This window comes from Eurosta solidaginis, chromosome 2, assembly GCF_040869045.1.
Source record: "Eurosta solidaginis isolate ZX-2024a chromosome 2, ASM4086904v1, whole genome shotgun sequence".
Classification (NCBI taxonomy): domain Eukaryota; kingdom Metazoa; phylum Arthropoda; class Insecta; order Diptera; family Tephritidae; genus Eurosta; species Eurosta solidaginis.
In genome coordinates this window covers 285,627,404-285,646,145 of record NC_090320.1, presented here as the reverse complement: position 1 = coordinate 285,646,145, position 18,742 = coordinate 285,627,404, and the positions used below count along the sequence as shown (strand labels likewise).

The 18,742-nt window shown below is 36.4% G+C and overlaps 1 protein-coding gene across 11 annotated transcripts in view; it reads left to right on the top strand.

Moving 5' to 3' along the window:
* Positions 1–18,742, top strand: part of smog (G-protein coupled receptor 158 smog) — a 316,915-nt gene that overhangs the window by 207,559 nt on the left and 90,614 nt on the right. For all 11 annotated transcript variants that reach the window (XM_067768321.1, XM_067768317.1, XM_067768318.1 and 8 more), the window contains one exon: positions 10,177–11,967. In XM_067768321.1, the coding sequence (XP_067624422.1) occupies positions 10,348–11,967 (1,620 nt within the window). In that variant the 5' untranslated portion in view covers positions 10,177–10,347. The remainder of the gene's footprint in view (positions 1–10,176; positions 11,968–18,742) is intronic.

The window sequence follows — 18,742 nt, the reverse complement described above, 5'->3', positions numbered from 1 at the left end:
TAATTTTACTTTAGCCAATTTTCAAATGTACACTCAAGGGTTTAAAAAGAAATGTCTTAGTTTTAATATTTTTGACTTCACATTTAAAAAATTAAGTTTGGACTCTAAACCGAAAGGTTATTGAGTATTTCTTCGTTTTAAAAATGGAATTTTTTGGCACTAAAATTTAAATCAAAACGTTTCAATTCAAAACCAGTCATGTGAGCTCGTTTCCTTCTAAACTTTACAAGGTCTACATTTTGAAAAAATTAATAAATTCGTCATATATGTAGAAGAAAAATTTTAAGGTTTATGGCAAAATTTTCAATCGTGCACATGCTTTATTAGGACGGCAGTAGGTACTATATATCTCTCAGCATTCTTTTAAAAATTTATGATTTTTTGGTTGCATATTATAAATCTCCATTCCTGAATGGCTTAAAACACTTTAACTCAAAGCTAAAGTGTGTGTGTTATTGAATGGTAAAATATAATTCAATATAGAGTGTGAATGTAGGAACCATTCCCACTCTTTATTGAATGCAAACTTGAAATGATTGCACACTTTTTTACCATTCAGTACTAATTTTTTATATCAGAGTTGATATTTTTATACTTCAGTAGGTATACAGGTATATCAAAGGAATGCTTTCTTTAAAAGGTTATAAATCTATGTGATCAAATATGTAATTTTTTAATCGAAACGGCGTATGTTCCGTCTGGCGTCCCATCATGTTCGTTTCCATGAACATGCGTGTATTTTTGACAGTTCATGTACGCTGTGCCATTGTGGCCAGACGGTGATTCCTGTACTAAGCAAAATATGTATTTGTATACCAGATACTCAATTTTGTAAATGTTGATTGAGGTATCACAATGGAAACCATTTAATTATGATAAAAAAGAGAAAATTGCCCGACATTTAAACACGTCATCAAATATTTCATGTGGTAATCAAATGTACGTGCAATTTGAGGTAAATGTAGGGGTATATAACATTGAAGTTGTTATGACGCTTATAAAAAATTAACAAAGTTTAGAATATATCAACAGAAAACCATATTAAAAAGAATTAACTTTCATTAAGAGAGGCTTTCAAAATTTTCGTCAGAAAGGGATCCACGACGCGGCGCATTCAATATAGTTGTTGCTGAAAAGAATATCTCTACTGATGCTGATGAGGGGAAAGGAGTATTAAATTTCATATAGCACTTTTTCAGCTCTGGATACTTATAAAGCATTTCTTTACTAGTGCTGGGATCTGGAATATTCATTAAAATTTGTTTCCAGTTTTCAAACTTGAAAACTTTTAAATAGGTTTTTGTTTTCTCTATTTACGTTACCAGTACTTCGTCATGCACAGTCGACGTGTCCACTGAGGGAATTATCAACGGAAATCCTAGGAAATTTCTGTGCCAACAGATGTTTCTGTTAAGCTTTTAAAAAGATAATTTTTGTGGTGATCCACATGTAAGGCACCCGTTGACCAGAAAAGGGGTTAACCTGAATCTTTCATCTGAAGTTGGTATCATTCTGTCCCAAAAACCAGTTGCACTGTGGAGCCAATTTTTGTATTTTACAAGTTTTAAATACATAGAGAAAAATAGTATATTACTATTGCATTTGCAAACCCACAGACCAGTATAGAGATACAGTATTTTACCATATACCGCTAAGAAGGATACATCAAGGAACTTGTACTAAAACTTTTTATAATGAATTGCCTTTTCTTCAATTGTTTAATCACCAATTGAGGACGATCTAATGTAGGTTAGTACTTTTACATGCAAGTACCTTTTATATGATACATTGGCAACACTTATTTAGAACGATGACAATTTTCGGAAGAGGGGTGTTGAAATATTTGTCATTTGCTTTTTTTGATATTAAATTTTTAGAACAATTTTAATAAAAATGCTTTTTCAATTAACTTCTTTGTGCTTTATTACCATTTAAATAACGAAAAAACTGGTCCCACTGTCAATAACTAAATTTTTGTGTTGATATTTTGAAGTGGCTTTAATTAAATGCAACCATGTGATATTTGAGCGGGTTTTGTACTTGTACAACATTTTTCATAATTAATTTAATAACTTGAGAAAAATTTAAACAACGTGACATTAGGACGGACAATGCGACAGCTGTTTCGATTATACCTTGTAAATCTCTTCAAAGCCTTTTCTCCCGGGAGTGGGAGTCGAACCCGCACTCCTACGATAGTTGAAATGATTACAAACGCATTCAGCTACGTCATGCCTTAGTTGTTGTAAAGTTTTCCCAATTGCTTTCTTTTGCATATATTCTTCTACACATCAATACTTCGTATGTAAATTATGTGTTGAAGTTATGCATGTTTGTAAGGCGGTTTCAGAGAAACTTGGTATTGTTGCTATTTTTGTTCATGATTGATTGGTACTAGAAAAGTGTGTGCACACTCAGCAAAGGTTGCATTCATTTGAATGCTTATTCTGTGTTGAAAAATGTTTGTGTTTCATTCAATTACTTCATTCTTTCTTCGAATGAGTTCAAGAGTGCATTCTTTTTTTCTCACTACTGAATGAAGAATGGGTTGACTTTTAAGCCACATTCCTTAACAAGGAATGAAAGAATGAAGAAACAGCATTCTTAAATCAATGATTTAAAATTTCAAATGATTGCACACTTTTATACTGTTTTCACACAGACGGTTTATTGAATAATAAAGGCAGTTTTCTATATTAAGACGCTTATTGAGCTCAATCTTCCCTACAAAATTCGAATCTATAATTATTTCATTAGTAGCTAATCGAATGCCTAATGAAGTCAAAAGCACAATGCAACTCTGTTGGAAGCATTCAGTTTCTTAGTTTTTGGTGTGTTCAGTGCTTAAAAATGTCATTTGTCAAAGTAAATGTCATTGCTGCATGGCGGAACGATACAAGGTAGCCGCATCGAACAGCTTATTATAACCTTTTTTTATTTGATTTGATACATCAACTTCCGGCGCAGTAAGATTTTGACATTTGTCCATCGAATTTACAAAAACAAAGTACATGGAATTCTTATTTATGTATGTAGGTATGTCACCATGCTGCCACCTTGTATCGTTCCGCCATGATTGTCTGTCATATAGCATTGTCATTTTATTCGCTTGACATTTCATCCTTCATACTAATCGAGCAGTTACTTGTGTGTGAAAGCAAAAAATTTACAATTTCATTAGAAGGTGTTATGAAATCATTAAGTTTCTGTGTGAAAACAGTATTACAGCTCTGCTCTAATAATAGCATTACTTAGTGTTTTTTTTTTCACTAATAAATGTTTGTACAAACTTATACTTTCCATATGCTTAAAATTCACTTTAGATCCCCAATTTAAGTAAAAAGTAAGTAAATAGCATAGAGATTGCAGAGTTCATAAACTAATGACATTACGCTGAGTTGCATGCAACAGAGTCGAGGGAACAAATCATAGACGTAGCACAAACACAAATGCGTTTATACACAGACAAATGAAGGGAAACATTTATAGAAAATCCTTTAAGAGACAAAAACCCATTGCAATCAAGCAGAGTTGTGGCAAAAATAAAAACATATAATAACAAAAACCATTGAAAAACAAGAACAACAACATATCACATTCAACGCCATAAATATATTTGATGTACTCTTGGCAATAACAACGAATAGTCAGATTAGAAGATGAACGACATATAAAATCAACCAGACCATGCTTGGCATCATTAAAAGAATAAACGAGAAATATTGGCGCTATTTTGAAAATCACATCCTCGCCAGTAAAAAATGCAAAAGAAGGACACATAGATCGTTAAAAAGTGATAAAATTCAAAGCACTCGAAAAGCAAGCGATGTCGGCACGGAGTTCATTTGATGACTGCATTCTGATATTTCGATGCAAATTTGAACAATCTTTTTAGATGGAGCTAAGAATCTAGGCCAAACTGTCAATTTTCCGTATATTTGTGTGAACGTAAACTGATAAAAGTGTCTTGCAGTGAAATAGAGCACAAAATTTAAAATGGAAAGCTGAAATTTTTGCAATTGAAATATTTAAAGATGTAAACCGATGGACTGTGAGCAATCTTGTTTGGGTTAAGTTAGGTTAGGTTAGGGTGAAATGAACGAACAATTAAGATCTAAGTGATTTTGTCCATAGTGTTCCCAGAGTTTATTTGACTAACAAACGGAAAACTAAAATTTGGTATCCGAACTTTTGTTTTAGATGCATCCCATCCATCGTATCTTTAATTGCGGCCAAATCGGTTTGGTAGACGTTCCAGTGATCACGCAACTAACTTTGTGGTTGACATCGATCTCCTGACAGAAAACAATTCCACCAACCTTGCAATCCAACTTCAAGTTTGTAGGAGGTTAGTCTAATCGGCCTATAGGGCTTCGTTAATGAGTATTCCATTTTCCTATTTTCAGTGTAACTAGTAATTATGCACTTGCCCTCACTGTGTGTATGTACTGAGGTAAGCTGGGTCTCAGGATGCTAACGAGGTGTGGAATAAGCTGTGTGCTGCTGCTGCAGTAGCGCTGATTCTAATGGAGGCCTCCATTAAGAAAGCAGATCATTTTATCTTAATTTCCTTAAAGCGATAATTAGTTTCGCCGAATTTTTTAAAGGTTTTTATAGACTTCCATGGTTTGTTTCTAGATATTCAAAGCTTTTGCGCTGGCTCTAGTGACAAAAGTCACAGTGCTACCTATATTGTGAGTTCTTATTTCTATTGTTGGCGGCGGCTCAGATACAGCCGCATTCTAAATTGGGAGGAATTTGATTTGCAACCGCTGAACAGGGGAAGTTTACCTCTTGTATTGGACCACCAGCTTTCGCACGTCTAGTGGAAGGAAAGTTTTGTTGCTCCAAAAAAATAGGTTGCCCCCTTGAGTCCCAGACATTCAGTCTTCAACAAGTTTACTTCCGAGTGCGATGCTGAGAACTTATACCTCAGCTCAAATGATAAAAGCCAAACTGTTGCCAACTTTGTAAGTGCTTGCTTCTTTGGCTTTTGTCTCAGTTGCCTTATTCTTAATTGGGGAAGGACAGTGTTTTTGTTCTCAAGGAAATAGCCAACCAACTTCTATAATACAGAAATAGTTTACCCACTACACTCAACCTAAATAGCACAATTGTGCACTTACTGCCTGTGCAAAATGTCAATCACTTTAAATTTTTGGAGACCTATACTCTAAATTTCTGCTGAAAGAGACAACAAATAACTTTATTGTTACCTTACCATTTTACCTCAACAGGTGCATTCATCGGGTGTCCGGCGCTCGAAATTTACTTCATTAACTCTGCTCATATCTATTTCTAGTTTTTAAAGATCTAAACCCCCAATCAGTTTCTGTGTAGTGGGAATTCATTCCAAAGCCACCTCGTTACAATGCTCTAGATTTCTTCTGAAAAAAGATACCAAATAACTTTATTATTACCTTCTCATATAACTTGGCTGGCTGCACCCATTGATTCGCCACTATCTCTGCTCATATTTGTTTCCAGTTTCTAAGATCTAACACTTCATTGAGTTTCTGTGTAGTGGAAATTCCTTCCAAAGCCGCCTTGTTACTCTGTATGGAGTGCTCTACATAGGCGTGGGTGACGTGGGTCTGACGGTACTCCCGCTGGCGCTCCGCTGCTAACAACTTCTCATCTTTAAGCTAATCCGTTTTATGCTCTCTCCCTCCACGGCTTGACTTGGATGGAGTCATAGCTATAGTAATCCGATGTTGAGACCAAGTTTGCCATCCTTAGTGTTTTGGTAAGCGAGAGGCGAGATGGAGAATTATATCGTGCCATTTTATGCTCTTCTGGAGATGAATGAGCACAATGTGTTGGGGCATTATGTCGCCCGTTCTCTTTTGTCTCGAAACAGCGTTGACAATCCGTGAAATAAGCAAGAAGAAGGCCTTCGCGAAAGTATATGGCCAAAAAAGCCAGAGCCCATTCACCACTAAGGGCATTCGCTCGGATATTCGCGCAGATCTTCTGCCTCGCAGCTGTCTGGGTGGACTCTCCGCCTTAAGGCCACTTAAGTAAATAAAGATTTTATTTCTTTCTTCAAGTTAATATCTTCATATTTTTTGAGAACATGTCATGGCTCTTCTCACTTACCTTTCTGACATTTATTTGTAGTGCACTTATTACTGCTGCAGTTATTTTCATAAAAAAATTATATTCCAATTCAATTTCAAACTCACTCAATAACGTTTGCAAAACTGCGATAGCTATAAACTTAGTTTTTCCAAGTTTTTCCTTTACTTTGTGGCACTAGCAACATTTTCCAAGAATTCGTTTATGCAAAAAGGCTTTGCCTCCTTTCCTTGGAAAATGCGCTGTGGCGTCAACTTTTGCAAAAGTGAAAAGTGAGAAGGATAAAAGTTACATGCAGAAAAATAAAATTGGATAACACAAAAATAGACTAAAACAACTACATTGTGTATAACAACAATCACAAATTGTACAACAACAAGCATAACACCAAACTCATCAACAAACAGCCATCAAACAACAAATTCAAATATAGAGCGAAGAAATCTCGGTCTTTAAATTCAAATTAGCATTCGTATCCAATCTAAAGTCTCAAAGAATTGCGCCAGTATAATATTTGAAGACGCTAATTGATTTTTCATTTGCTAAGCTAGTTGATACTTAAGTATGTACGAGTATGTCTGTATTAGTTATTTGCATATGTCGCTAATAAGTTTAATGAAACTTTGAGCTTTGTAGAGATTATCAAAGTTGTATTAACATAAATTTAGAAATGTAATAAAACGATTTATTTGCAATAAAAGTTGGTAATCGACTTCTAAACGAACGCTGCGAACAAAAAGCGTATAACTATTATAGAGATTAAAATTTGTATCAAAGAGACTTTGGAGACAAATAATTTGCTTAATTTTAAATATCAGCAAAACCCTCCAGGAATAACTAATACCAAACCAATTTTATTGGGAAACGGCGTGGCTACAACTCGATCTTAGAAAGTGTGTAAAACAATTCCATGTTACCATGTACCTTTCATGAATGGGGCTGAACAATGATCTTATCCCATGCGTAATATCCAAATAATCGGCTGTATAAGATATGAAATATATATATATATATATATATATATATATACAGATCTACTATATATACCACCGATCTCTACAATTTTTTCAGACAACAACGAATGCTCTATGCGTAAACATTCGGTGAAATGTGAAGCCTCTAGCTGTTAAAATGAGGCAGTAATTACGAAAAGCTTCTTATCTGAACAATCGGTTATGGGGGATATATGCTATATATATGACCGATCTCATCCATTTTTTTAGAAGACAATATGTGCAATATACGAAAGCGTACGGTGAAGTTTGAAACTTCAATCTGATAAATTGATCATCTTTTCTGAAAAATCGGTTGTATGAGGGATATATGCTATAGTGGTCCGATCCAGCCGGTTCCGTCAAATTTCTAATCGGACACCTAAATATACCAGCTCACCAAATTTTATCAATATATCTCAAAAATTAATGGACTAGTTTGCGTAGAAACAGAGAGACGGATAATAAACGAAAATACTAGTATGATTGTGAAAGAAGCGTCGGACGCTCGATATACGAAAAATATGGCAGAAAGCGCCAAAGGTTTTTTACTAGTATTTTTCATTTATTATTGCTCTAAACATATTTTTCAAATTATTGTTGCGCAGGTAATTAGTACTGCTAAATTTCTATATGCATTATACTCAGTTGCCACTAAAATGTGCATCTATTTATCCATAGGTTATAAACTATGGCCAACAGAGGTACGTGTCTCCTCTATTAAGGACAACTCGTATTGTAGCGACTTATTTAACCACTGCCGCGAGTCTTCAGTAATTGCCGCTAGATGGGTCTGCTAACTTTCCTTTGCGCGCCTAGCATAGAGAGTTACAAACATGCATAGAAGTGAAGCTAATATAAGCGTGTTAATATAGGTGGTGTTGTTCTAATCCATGGTATAATAAACAAGGTAGTTCCATGAAACAGATTATTGAAGTTTCTCTTGATGGCAAAACTTGGCCAAAAGCTGGAGAAGTTTATTTAAGGGTATATATTGGGAATTTTTTACAAATGGTTTATACTAGAAGTATGTAATAACTCAATAACTAAAATAAGGACCAAATTTTAGATCGCATTTTAAAAACAAGTAACGAAGGCTAAGTTCGGCTGTAACCGAACATTACATACTCAGCTGAGAGCTTTGGAGACAAAAAAAAAGGGAAAATCACCATTTACCAAAATTAACCTAGGGTAACCCTGGAATGTGTTTGTATGACATGTGTATCAAATGAAAGGTGTTAACGATTATTTAAAACGTAGTGGGCCTTAGTTCTATAGGTGGACGCCTTTTCGAGATATCGCAATAAGGGTGGACCAGGGGTGACTCTAGAATGTGTTTGTACGATATGGGTATCAAATTAAAAGGATTAATGAGGGTTTTAAAAGGGAGTAGCCCTTAGTTGTATATGTGAAGGCGTTTTCGATATATCGACCAAAATGTGGACCAGGGTGACCCAGAACATCTTCTGTCGGGTACCGCTAATTTATTTATATATATCATACCACGAACAGAACTTTTTCATTTTCTTCTACTTAATATGGTAGGTGTCACACCCATTTTACAAAGTTTTTTCTAAAGTTATATTTTGCGTCAATAAACCAATCCAATTACAATGTTTCATCTCTTTTTCATATTTGGTACAGAATTATGGCATTTTTTTCATTTTTCGTAATTTTCGATATCGGAAAATTGGTCGCGGTCATAGTCGGATTTTGTTCATTTTTTATACCAAGATAAAGTGAGTTCAGATAAGTACGTGAACTAATTTCAGTTAAGATATATCGCTTTTTGCGCAAGTTATCGTGTTAACGGCCGAGCGGAAGGACAGACGGTCGACTGTGTATAAAAACTGGGCGTAGCTTCAACCGATTTCGCCCGTTTTCACAGAAAACAGTTACCGTCATAGAATCTATGTCCCTACCAAACTTCACAGGGATTGGTAAATTTTTGTTCGACTTATGGCATTAAAAGTGTTCTATACGAATTAAATGAAAAAGGGCGGAGTTACGCCCATTTTGAAGTTTTCTTTTATCTTTATATTTTGTTGCACCATTACTGGAGTCGAATGTTGACATAATTAGTGTTATACAGTAAGATATTAGATTTTTTATTAAATTTTGACTTTAAAAAATTTTTTTTTAAAAGTGGGCGTGCTCGTTATCCGATTTCGCTAATTTTCATGTAGCACACATATAGTAATAGGAGTAACGTTCTTGCCAAATTTCGTCATGATATCTTCAACAACTGCCAAATTACAGCTTGCAAAACTTTTAAATTACCTTCTTTTAAAAGTGGGCGGTGCCACGCCCATTGTCCAAGACTTTTCTAATTTTCTATTTTGCGTCATGAGATCAACGCACCTACCAAGTTTCATCGCTTTATCCGTCTTTGGTAATGAATTATCGCACTTTTTCGGTTTTTCGAAATTTTCGATATCGAAAAAGTGGGCGTGGTTGTAGTCCGATTTCGTTCATTTTAATTAGCGATCTGAAATGAGCGCCCAGGAATATACATACCAAATTTCGATTTTGATATTTATGAGTGCAATTCTAAGGCCATTACTCTCTATTGATTAGCGTTTGAAATAAAAGTGCATTTAATTTGACAGCTTTGGGTGTTTACTGTTGCATCGCAATTCAGAACATTGGTTCGAATTTGTTTCAATGGGACACCCGTTCCAACAAGCCCTAATACTAACCATCGAGGGGATAACAAATTGCGTCCGCATAAGTTTCAGATATTCTGCTGTGAGAGGCAGTGTTGGCAGTAATGAAGCTTATCAGCTGAACGCCTTATATGTTGCTTGAGTCGTCTTTTAATTTTTACCAATTGCTACCAACGAGGAGTGGCATTTTTTACCGGGACGAAAAAATGTTGCTGGTGGATTTTCTGAGCAGTCAATTCCAAAATCCATCTTTATCAAGACTAACCTTGTAATTAAATAAATTAAATTTTTTCGATTTTGGGTCCACACGAGAAGCCACACTTAACCAATTTTGTATGAAAACTCTTTTTGTCAATAAAAAAATTTTAGCTATTTTTAGCCGCGCCCACCAAACAGATATACTACAATGCTAATGCAATAAATTTTTCTTTATTTTTCAGTCATTTCCGACTCATACAAATTTACGTGAAAAAAGCTATAAAAGAACTTCTGCATAAAAGCACGTACAGCAAAGTTTTGTAACTCAGCTCTTAAACTACAATTGAGGGGAACTTCTAAAACTCAAACGTGCGTAAAATAAGCAGCTGAAACGCCAGAAATCTCATACGGAAATGGAAATGCGGGGGAAATATTACGAACAAGTTAGGCATCTAACACAAACTAAACAAAAGAAACGAATATCACAGCAGGACCAACAAGAAAAACTACGACAACCAACCCAACGGAAGTGCCACCAAACGCAAAGCGAAAGAACAAACCACCTACGATTACATGAAATAAAACAGCAACAACGAAAGGACGTGCGCGTGGAAGAAAAAAGCGACAACAAACTACAAAAGGCATGTTTAAACAATAACAATTTATTAACCATACAACAACAAAAATGTAATACACATCAAAGTGTAAACGCGAGCGGCAAAGTGTATCCAAGCGCGTCAATATTACACGTACAACAACAGCGAAAGCCACCACTATGGCTGAAGCCGGAGCTCTTATCCTTCCATCAACACCGTTTTCCATTTCACGTCGCATTACTTGCACCCGCCAGAGAACACACATGCACTCAGCCAACACGGCCAAAGCAGACACGCACATCAGAAAATTTAAATTTGGGCGGAAAAATTACAAGCCCCACTGCGACAATGTCTTGTAGCATAACTTTAGGCGCTAAGGCAGCCACAAGAGCACTGGCGCTGACAGCGAAAACGAAAACAATAATTACCACCACCACCGCATGCTGTTATGTGAAACGAGTTGCAATGCTGTGCTTCTTAGTGTTGCTAAGTGTTGCACAGCTTACACCAATAACACCAGCAACAACAAACCACGCTAGCAGCGGTACCCACATTCGAATTGCGCCTAAATTACTGCCACACGCATTGTTAACTAGCTTTGCCATTGTGCTGAATCAAGCATCACTAATACACGCTGGCATTAACGTCGGCTATGCTCCCACCACAAGCAGTTCTAGCTACAAAATTATACCAACTACAACATACATAGCCACATATGAGCCGCATCTAATGCATTACAGTTTTCCCGCTGATAGAGAAGAGTTAACGGAAATGGATGTTGATGCGGATGCTGATGCATTGGTGCAAGTGCAGGTAAAGCGCATTAACTTGCTGGATAATGAAGATGATGCAAGTGATGATGATGTTGCGGCCATGCCGCCATCTGCTGATAATTTCGAACAAGAGCAAGAACAAAAACAAGATGTTGTAGTATCCGAACAACAGGAGGACGCATTGAACGAGGATGAAATTCGTGAGCTAAGTATAGAGGATGAGCAACAGTTGGCACAGCAGTCGGTCAATCTCAAGTTGAGCAATGGAGCTGAAGAGCAAATGCTTATATTTTATAGACACGTTCAGCCGAAGTCAAATGAAGTGCAACAACAATATAATCATGCGAAATCACAGCATTCAAAATTCAATTATCGTCAGTATTACCAGCAACGCAGCGATGATGTTGAGTCTCCGCCAACAGATGATTTGAGTTCGACGCATAGTAGTCGTGAATTAGACTCAAATGCAATGCATAAACATGTTACTAAACGTAGTGCAACAACCAAATTGACATCGACTACAGTTTCAACACCAAAAGCAACAAATACTTCAACTGCGTTAACGAGTAATTCCACGAGTAATGGTACAGTAGCGGGGGCGAATAGTACTGTGGTGGAGGAGAAATGTGAGCCGAAGGTGTTGAATGAGGTGCCACCAGAGCCGGTAAGTAAATAAAAACGCATAATAGTATATAAGGCCATAGACTTGGTACACACATTTTTTTAAGTACTAGCAAACTATTGGGTTGCTTGAAAAACTTGATCTACGTTAGCGGTTTAAGCGACTTCAGCATCACAGAAATGCACATCCGGTTTCTTCAGAAAGGAATTTAACACTCATTGTAACTGAAGCGTCATCTACATAAGCTGCGAGTTTGACTAGTCCCATGACAGCTGCGGGAAAATTACTTCACAATGGGATGTGGGGCAATGTTATCAGTAAAGAGAGGCACCCACAGTGCAGAGTATTATCTCACCATAAATATATTTTTTTGGAATAGATCAGCCTCTGGTTTATTCTCCGGAAACCAATTTTCCTAAATACTAACATTGACAAAAAGCTACCGGTGCACGAAATTTAAAGGAATTCTGTTAATTTATACGAATTTTTGTAAGAAGTGGGGTCCTGGTACGCCTGTACCAAAATGTCTCACATATCGGTTAAGAAGGTTAGGTTTGGTTAAGTTAGCTTAGGTAGTTTCGAATACGGCCGATCTCTGCCGATATTATGCGCTGAGACCGAAATACTTTCTTCTTTCACAGTTTATTACAGAATAAATTTTGACTTTCTTTCATGTTTGTTAACAAATTTTTATACAAAGTTGGGGAATCTGGCAATAGATTTTTGAGTAACTACCCGTGGGGATATTGTCTTGAAACTTGAAAAAAATTGGGTTCCCGGGCGAGATATTAAGAAATTTTGTACCAAACGGGGGAATCTTGCCATCAAGTTTCAAGAATCTAATTGAGCTACAATTTTGAAAGCTCAAACATGGTTTAGTTAGTGGCAAAACTTCGCTAGATGGCACACGGGGTGAGATAGAAGCAAAGTTGAAACGAAGTTTGGAATCTTTCGATGAAGGATCGGAATTTTAAACGTGTTTCGCCAAAAGTTACGCCAGGGGGCGCACCGATGAGATATTAAGAAAATCGTACGTGGGGTGGGGGATCTGCTAATCAATAATTAAAAGACCTACCGTTGAGTTACAAACTTGACACGTCAAACATAGTTCAGAGCACCCATATAATAATACATAGTGAGAAAACAAAAAGAAGAACAAAAAATGTAAACACTTCGTGCTGATAGATTTATTAAAACGCAGCAGAAAATGTGTCCCTGAACACAGGCGTTATGAAAAAAAAAAATATTATCGTAAGCTGACCCTCCCCTTCCATACGATTTTCCAAAATACCGCGATCCGTGCGCCTGCTATCACTTTTTGTGATAGGTGTTGCAGTCGCTTTGGCGTCTGGAATAAGTTCAAAATTTCAAGCTTTCGACTTTCCAGAAAAAATATTAAAAGATTCCAGATCTCGTACGATTTTTTTAATTATATCGACCCGTGCGCCACCTAGCGCACTTTTTTTTAAATTGTCTTGCTTCTAAGGAGTGAGGTTGCTATATTGTAGCTCAGCGGGAAGTTTCCAAAAACTTTACCACAATGTTTCCCCGTTCCATGTTTCGAACCCTAGCTTTATGGAAAGTTGTTCAAAACTCTGTTGCAAGATTCCCGAATTTCGAACTGAAATTGTGGACAAACTTGATCCAATATAAAGGAAGTAAAAACCTGAAACTTATACATATATTTTCCCACATCTGGTACACAGTGTTGTTAAGCTAGTGAATTTTATTTCAGGTTATTAGCTTCAGACTGACACCGTGATGTGATGGTAGCGTGTTCCGTCTACCACACCGAAGATTCTGGGTTCACACCCCGGGCAAAGCAACGTCAAAATTTTAGAAACTAATTTTTCCAGTAAGAAGAAAATGTTTCTAAGCGGGTTCGACTTCGGCAGTGTTTGGCAAGCACTCCGAGTATATTTCTGCAATGAAAACCATTTCACTGAAAACTCATCTGCCTTGTAGATGACGTTGGAGTCGGCTTAAAATATGTAGGTCCCGTCCCGCTAATTCGAAGGGAAAATTAAAAAGGAGCACATTGGAAGAGAGAAGCTCTACCTAAAAGCTCTTCGGCGGTTAGAGCGCCTTACATTTTACTTCCTTTATATTAGGTCGGTTGAATGTTTGTCCGCTTTTTATACAAATCTTGCAATCGATTTTTAAGTAACTTCTCATTGAGCTACAAACGTGAAGCTTTACACATAGGTTATAACACCGTGACGATGCAACAAAAGGAAAAAAATGCCGCTAGGTGGCGCACACATAGAAATAATCAGATAATAATTTGAAAATTTTCAAACCAGCTTTTAAATAACTTCTCGATGAGCTAGATACTTGAAATTTCAAACTTAATTCAGAGGTCGATGACAGCCGATGACACGATACAAAAAGATTCGCTAGGGGGCGCACGGGATGAGATATTTAGAAAAATCATACGAAACGGAGGGAATTTTGGGATTGATTTTTATGTAAGTTCTCATTGAGCTACAACTGTAAAACTTCACAGATAGGACAAGACGCCGAGAAAATGTAAGAAAAGGAGAAAAGAATTCCGTTATATGGCGCACGGATCGAAATATTTAGCTAAGAATTTGGAAAGTTGGTGTTTTGAGATCGATTTTAAAGTAACTTCTCATTGAGCTACAAACATGAAACCTCAGAGACAGGTTAAGACACCGTGACAAAGGAACAAAAGGAGAAAAAAATTCCGTTAGGTGGCGCAATGATCGAAAAAATTAGATAATAATTTCGAGTTTTAAGTAAATTCTCGCTGAACTAGAGGCTAATAATTTAGAGCTTAATTGAGAGGAGGATGACACAATACAAAAATTTTCGCTAGGGGGCGCACGGACTGAGATATTTAGAAAAATCAAACGGAACGTTGGGAATTTTGGGATTGATTTTAATGTAAGTTGCTAAAATATTTATGAGAAGTAAAACTATAAAGGTGGAGCGCAATTGATTGACTAATAATATCTCCTTTCCTACCATTTTTCCAATCCAAGTAATGTGCGCTCCACTTTTATATTTCTACTTCTCATAAATATTTTTGCAATTTCTATGTCAAAAGTTAAAAATTAAAGTTTAGCAAGAATATGTCTTTATATAAGGCGACATTTTTCGCTGATTTTTGTCCATTTAAATAAAAGAAGTGTTTAAAATTTGTTTATTTTATTTTTATTTATTTATTATTAGTTTCATGATAAGTTTTTTTCGATGAATTTATCTTATACTCAATGTCAATAAACTCCGCCAGGTATTCATTCTTAAACGTATCACGTAATATACGCTTTTTTTTTATATCGAATAAATGCACCAAGTTTTCTTCTTAATTATTAGTATTTGTTTTCAATTTCAAATGTAGTTTCTTATTTTCCTTGAGCTCAGTGCATTAATTAACATGTTTTAATTAGCTTTTTGGTAAGTTTTAGCGGAGCAGCAGAGCGATATAATGTGGTTTAATTTGTGTGTGTACTTTAATTACTCACGCACACACACACACACATACGATAATAAATAAAATCCGCAATAAGTTCAACAGCTTGCAAGTGTTAACTTGACTTATTTGCAATTACAAAAAAACTTACACATGTGTGCGTGTTGCAAGCGAATTTTACGCACTGTTGCAACTATGTTAAATATGTCAAGGCTTGTGGCATCAAACATAACAACAACGAAGGTGCTTACAATATGCACTCAGAATTGAAACATGTGTTGTTGCCCAAGCTGTCATGCACCCTGCATTTGTCGGTTTTGTGTTAGGGTGAGCGCACGTATTTGTAGTGTAACTGGATTGTAACATTTACGCATCGCTACGCGCTTCAACTTGGCGGCTTTAAGTTGTATTTTTTTTGACATCAAAGTAACATATGGCATGTTGAGCAAAATTTGTGGTTAGATATTTTATTTGTGGGGGTAAAACCTCGCTACATAGTTTATTTTATATCTAAGTAAGTCAGATGTGTTATACTAAATTATTTAAACTGTAAATGAATCATACTTACATTTCAAGGATCGAAGGCACCAAAGCAGATCAGGTCTTCTTTCTGTCATTTTTCCTAACTCAGTGGATTTTTCTCTTCAATGCTTCAGGATTCGGGTACCGAGGGGAAAACTTTCCATGTGGGTGGTTTGTTTTTTATAAATTCACATAACATGACCTAGCCCTCTAACCCTTAACTCTTACTTGACCTTTTTGGTCGCTGCACTATAGTTTTGCTAAAGTAAAACTCACACAGCTCATCGATAAACCTCATTCGATAATTGCCATCGCCATCGCGGAAAGGACCACATATCTTAGGGAGAACTTTTCTCTTGAATACTCTACGGGTCATTTCATCTTTTTTCGACACCGTTCAGGACAAGGAGCTATTATTAAGTACAGGTACGATTTTACTTTCCAATTGCGTACTACGTCCAAAGCTGCACTTTGTGCAACGTTTTCTGCTCTAATGATTGTAAAGCTGAAATTCGTTTCACTTAAAGTTCTGGTTTCATGATAAACGAAGTATTTTAGACTCTCCATTTATATCCCTCAATAGTCAAGGCAGAAATGCGCCAATTAATTCTTAAATGACAAGCAGTAGTTCGTCGTTAACCGCAAGACTCACTTTTTTCGCTTCTTAAATTAGACCAAAGAAGGCATCCATATCTTAATATCATCACTTTAAAGATATTAATATTTTATAATATTGTTTCAGATCCGGCAGATGTTGTTCTGCGCTAATTTTGGTTTATCTGCTCTGCTATGAAAGGATTTTATCTCTTACTCCTCCTCCCTCTCGCTCTTTCCCTACCAGTTTCTATCTTCCTCTATCTTGTTCTCTCTTTGCACTTCTTTCTCCCTCCTCGTCTTTTTTCTCCCATTTCCTCGTTATATATCCCATCTTTTTTTCCCTCAAGCATCCTCACCTTCTCCCTCCGCGCTCACTCTACCTCTCTATCTAGCTTTATCTCTTTATCTGTCTCTCTCTTTTTCCTTCCTTCTTATTACCTTACTCTCGTCTCCTCTATCCGAATGACCAGGAATGAGTTCCCCAAGAAACCTCAATTCGATTTTTTGCCATAGGTTGCCAATTATGCACCATTTGGTCTAAGTTGACAATATGTTGTAGGGGAATTCTCTAACTGAACGCGTGTTCAAACGTTTGGTTCACAACGAACAAACAAACACAATACTTTTTTGGACACACTTCTTTTTGTATAGCAGAAGTAAATACTTTAATGATTATTTCAATCGATTTATGTGTTTTTGGCTGTGTAAACGACAGTTTCATGGTTTTTCCCAACATTTTGGCAAATTTTCACGCGCCTATTAAAATTTTTTAAAATTTTATTTAAATTACCACTGCATATAGCTCAGCTATAAAAGAGCAATAAACAGTTTTCAAATCAGAGCTTTCTTGTGTGGTTTTCATTGGCTCCATTCTCTCACAAGTTAATCTACATTGAACCTTAAGTGCAATGTTAAACGAAGTAATTCGGCGGTAGTTTGATCAGTTTTCGGAAATGTGGATTGGGCGGAGCAGAGGACTGCGCTCGTTCGGCCATATTTTTTCATAAGTGTTTACAGCAACGTTACCAACTTTTTGCCTACGTTTTTGAACAGCTCGGCTGGTAGTCCCTCGTTTCCCGGTGCCATATTTTTAAACGGGATTAACGGGGAGATGGTCTAGAAGGTTTAGTGTGGTCATGTTAAACGTTTCCGACATGGTCGGGCTTGTACCCTAATGGTGGAACGTAACGAATCTACATCCGGCAAAGGACTATCAACGTCGATAAAACCTTCGGGGAGTGTCTTTAAAATACAGCAGCAACAACAACATTCCATCATCCGCCGGATTTATCTCCCACCCTCAGGTTCTGATTAAACCTGATTCTCAAAATCTGCTTTTATTATATTTCTCTTGTAAATGCGAATTTTAACCTGAAAACCTAGTATGTGAACAAATTGTTGACTATAAGTTCAGTGAAGCTAAGGCCACAAATATACTTGCAATATTCTCATGTTAAATCGAACAATTCACAAAGTTACAAATAAAGTACATGAATTCTAAACAATAGTTTTCAACATATACAAGTACAATGTGCATGAAACACACAAGCGCCTTTTTATACATCGTACGCATCCCTGCAAAAAATGCGATTAGTCTAGGATCAGTCCGGGATGAGTCGCAACGAAATATGCGACTAATGCCAGTTTTGATCTCTTTGTATGCGTTGAACTGTGCCCTTTTCTTTGAGCAATATCCTATGAAGAGAATAATTGTACTCATTTATACCCGAACGGGAACGATAGAACCAATCCACCTTCTACCCATATGGGAACGAATAAAGACTAACCTCTTTTCGCATCAAAAAGTGTTAGTTTTCGAATGGTAAAAGCTTATGTACATGTTAAACGCAGTAATAAAATTTGCAACAAATTGTTAGATCCATCAATGGAAAAAATACTAAGGCGCCAACTCATTCCAAGAGATGTGGGTCAATGGTAATGAAACATATGGTCCAAGTCATTTCGGTTTGGTATAGGGCTCCGAATTTTTCTTAAATAATTCGAATCAATCACCTATAATCATTTTTATTTAACTCACTTCGTCGCCGCTTTTTTATGTTTCTTGAATTGGCTACATACATGATTTCAACCTGACTAATCCCAATTGTACCCAAAAGGGACTAGAAGGGATCAATTATGCCCCAATGTAGACAAAAGAGATCAATCAGAGACCGCTCTCTTTAGGGATCGGTCGCACAATATTTTGCAGGGATATAAGCTCAAACACATGAGAACAAATACATACAAAGCAAATCCCATTTA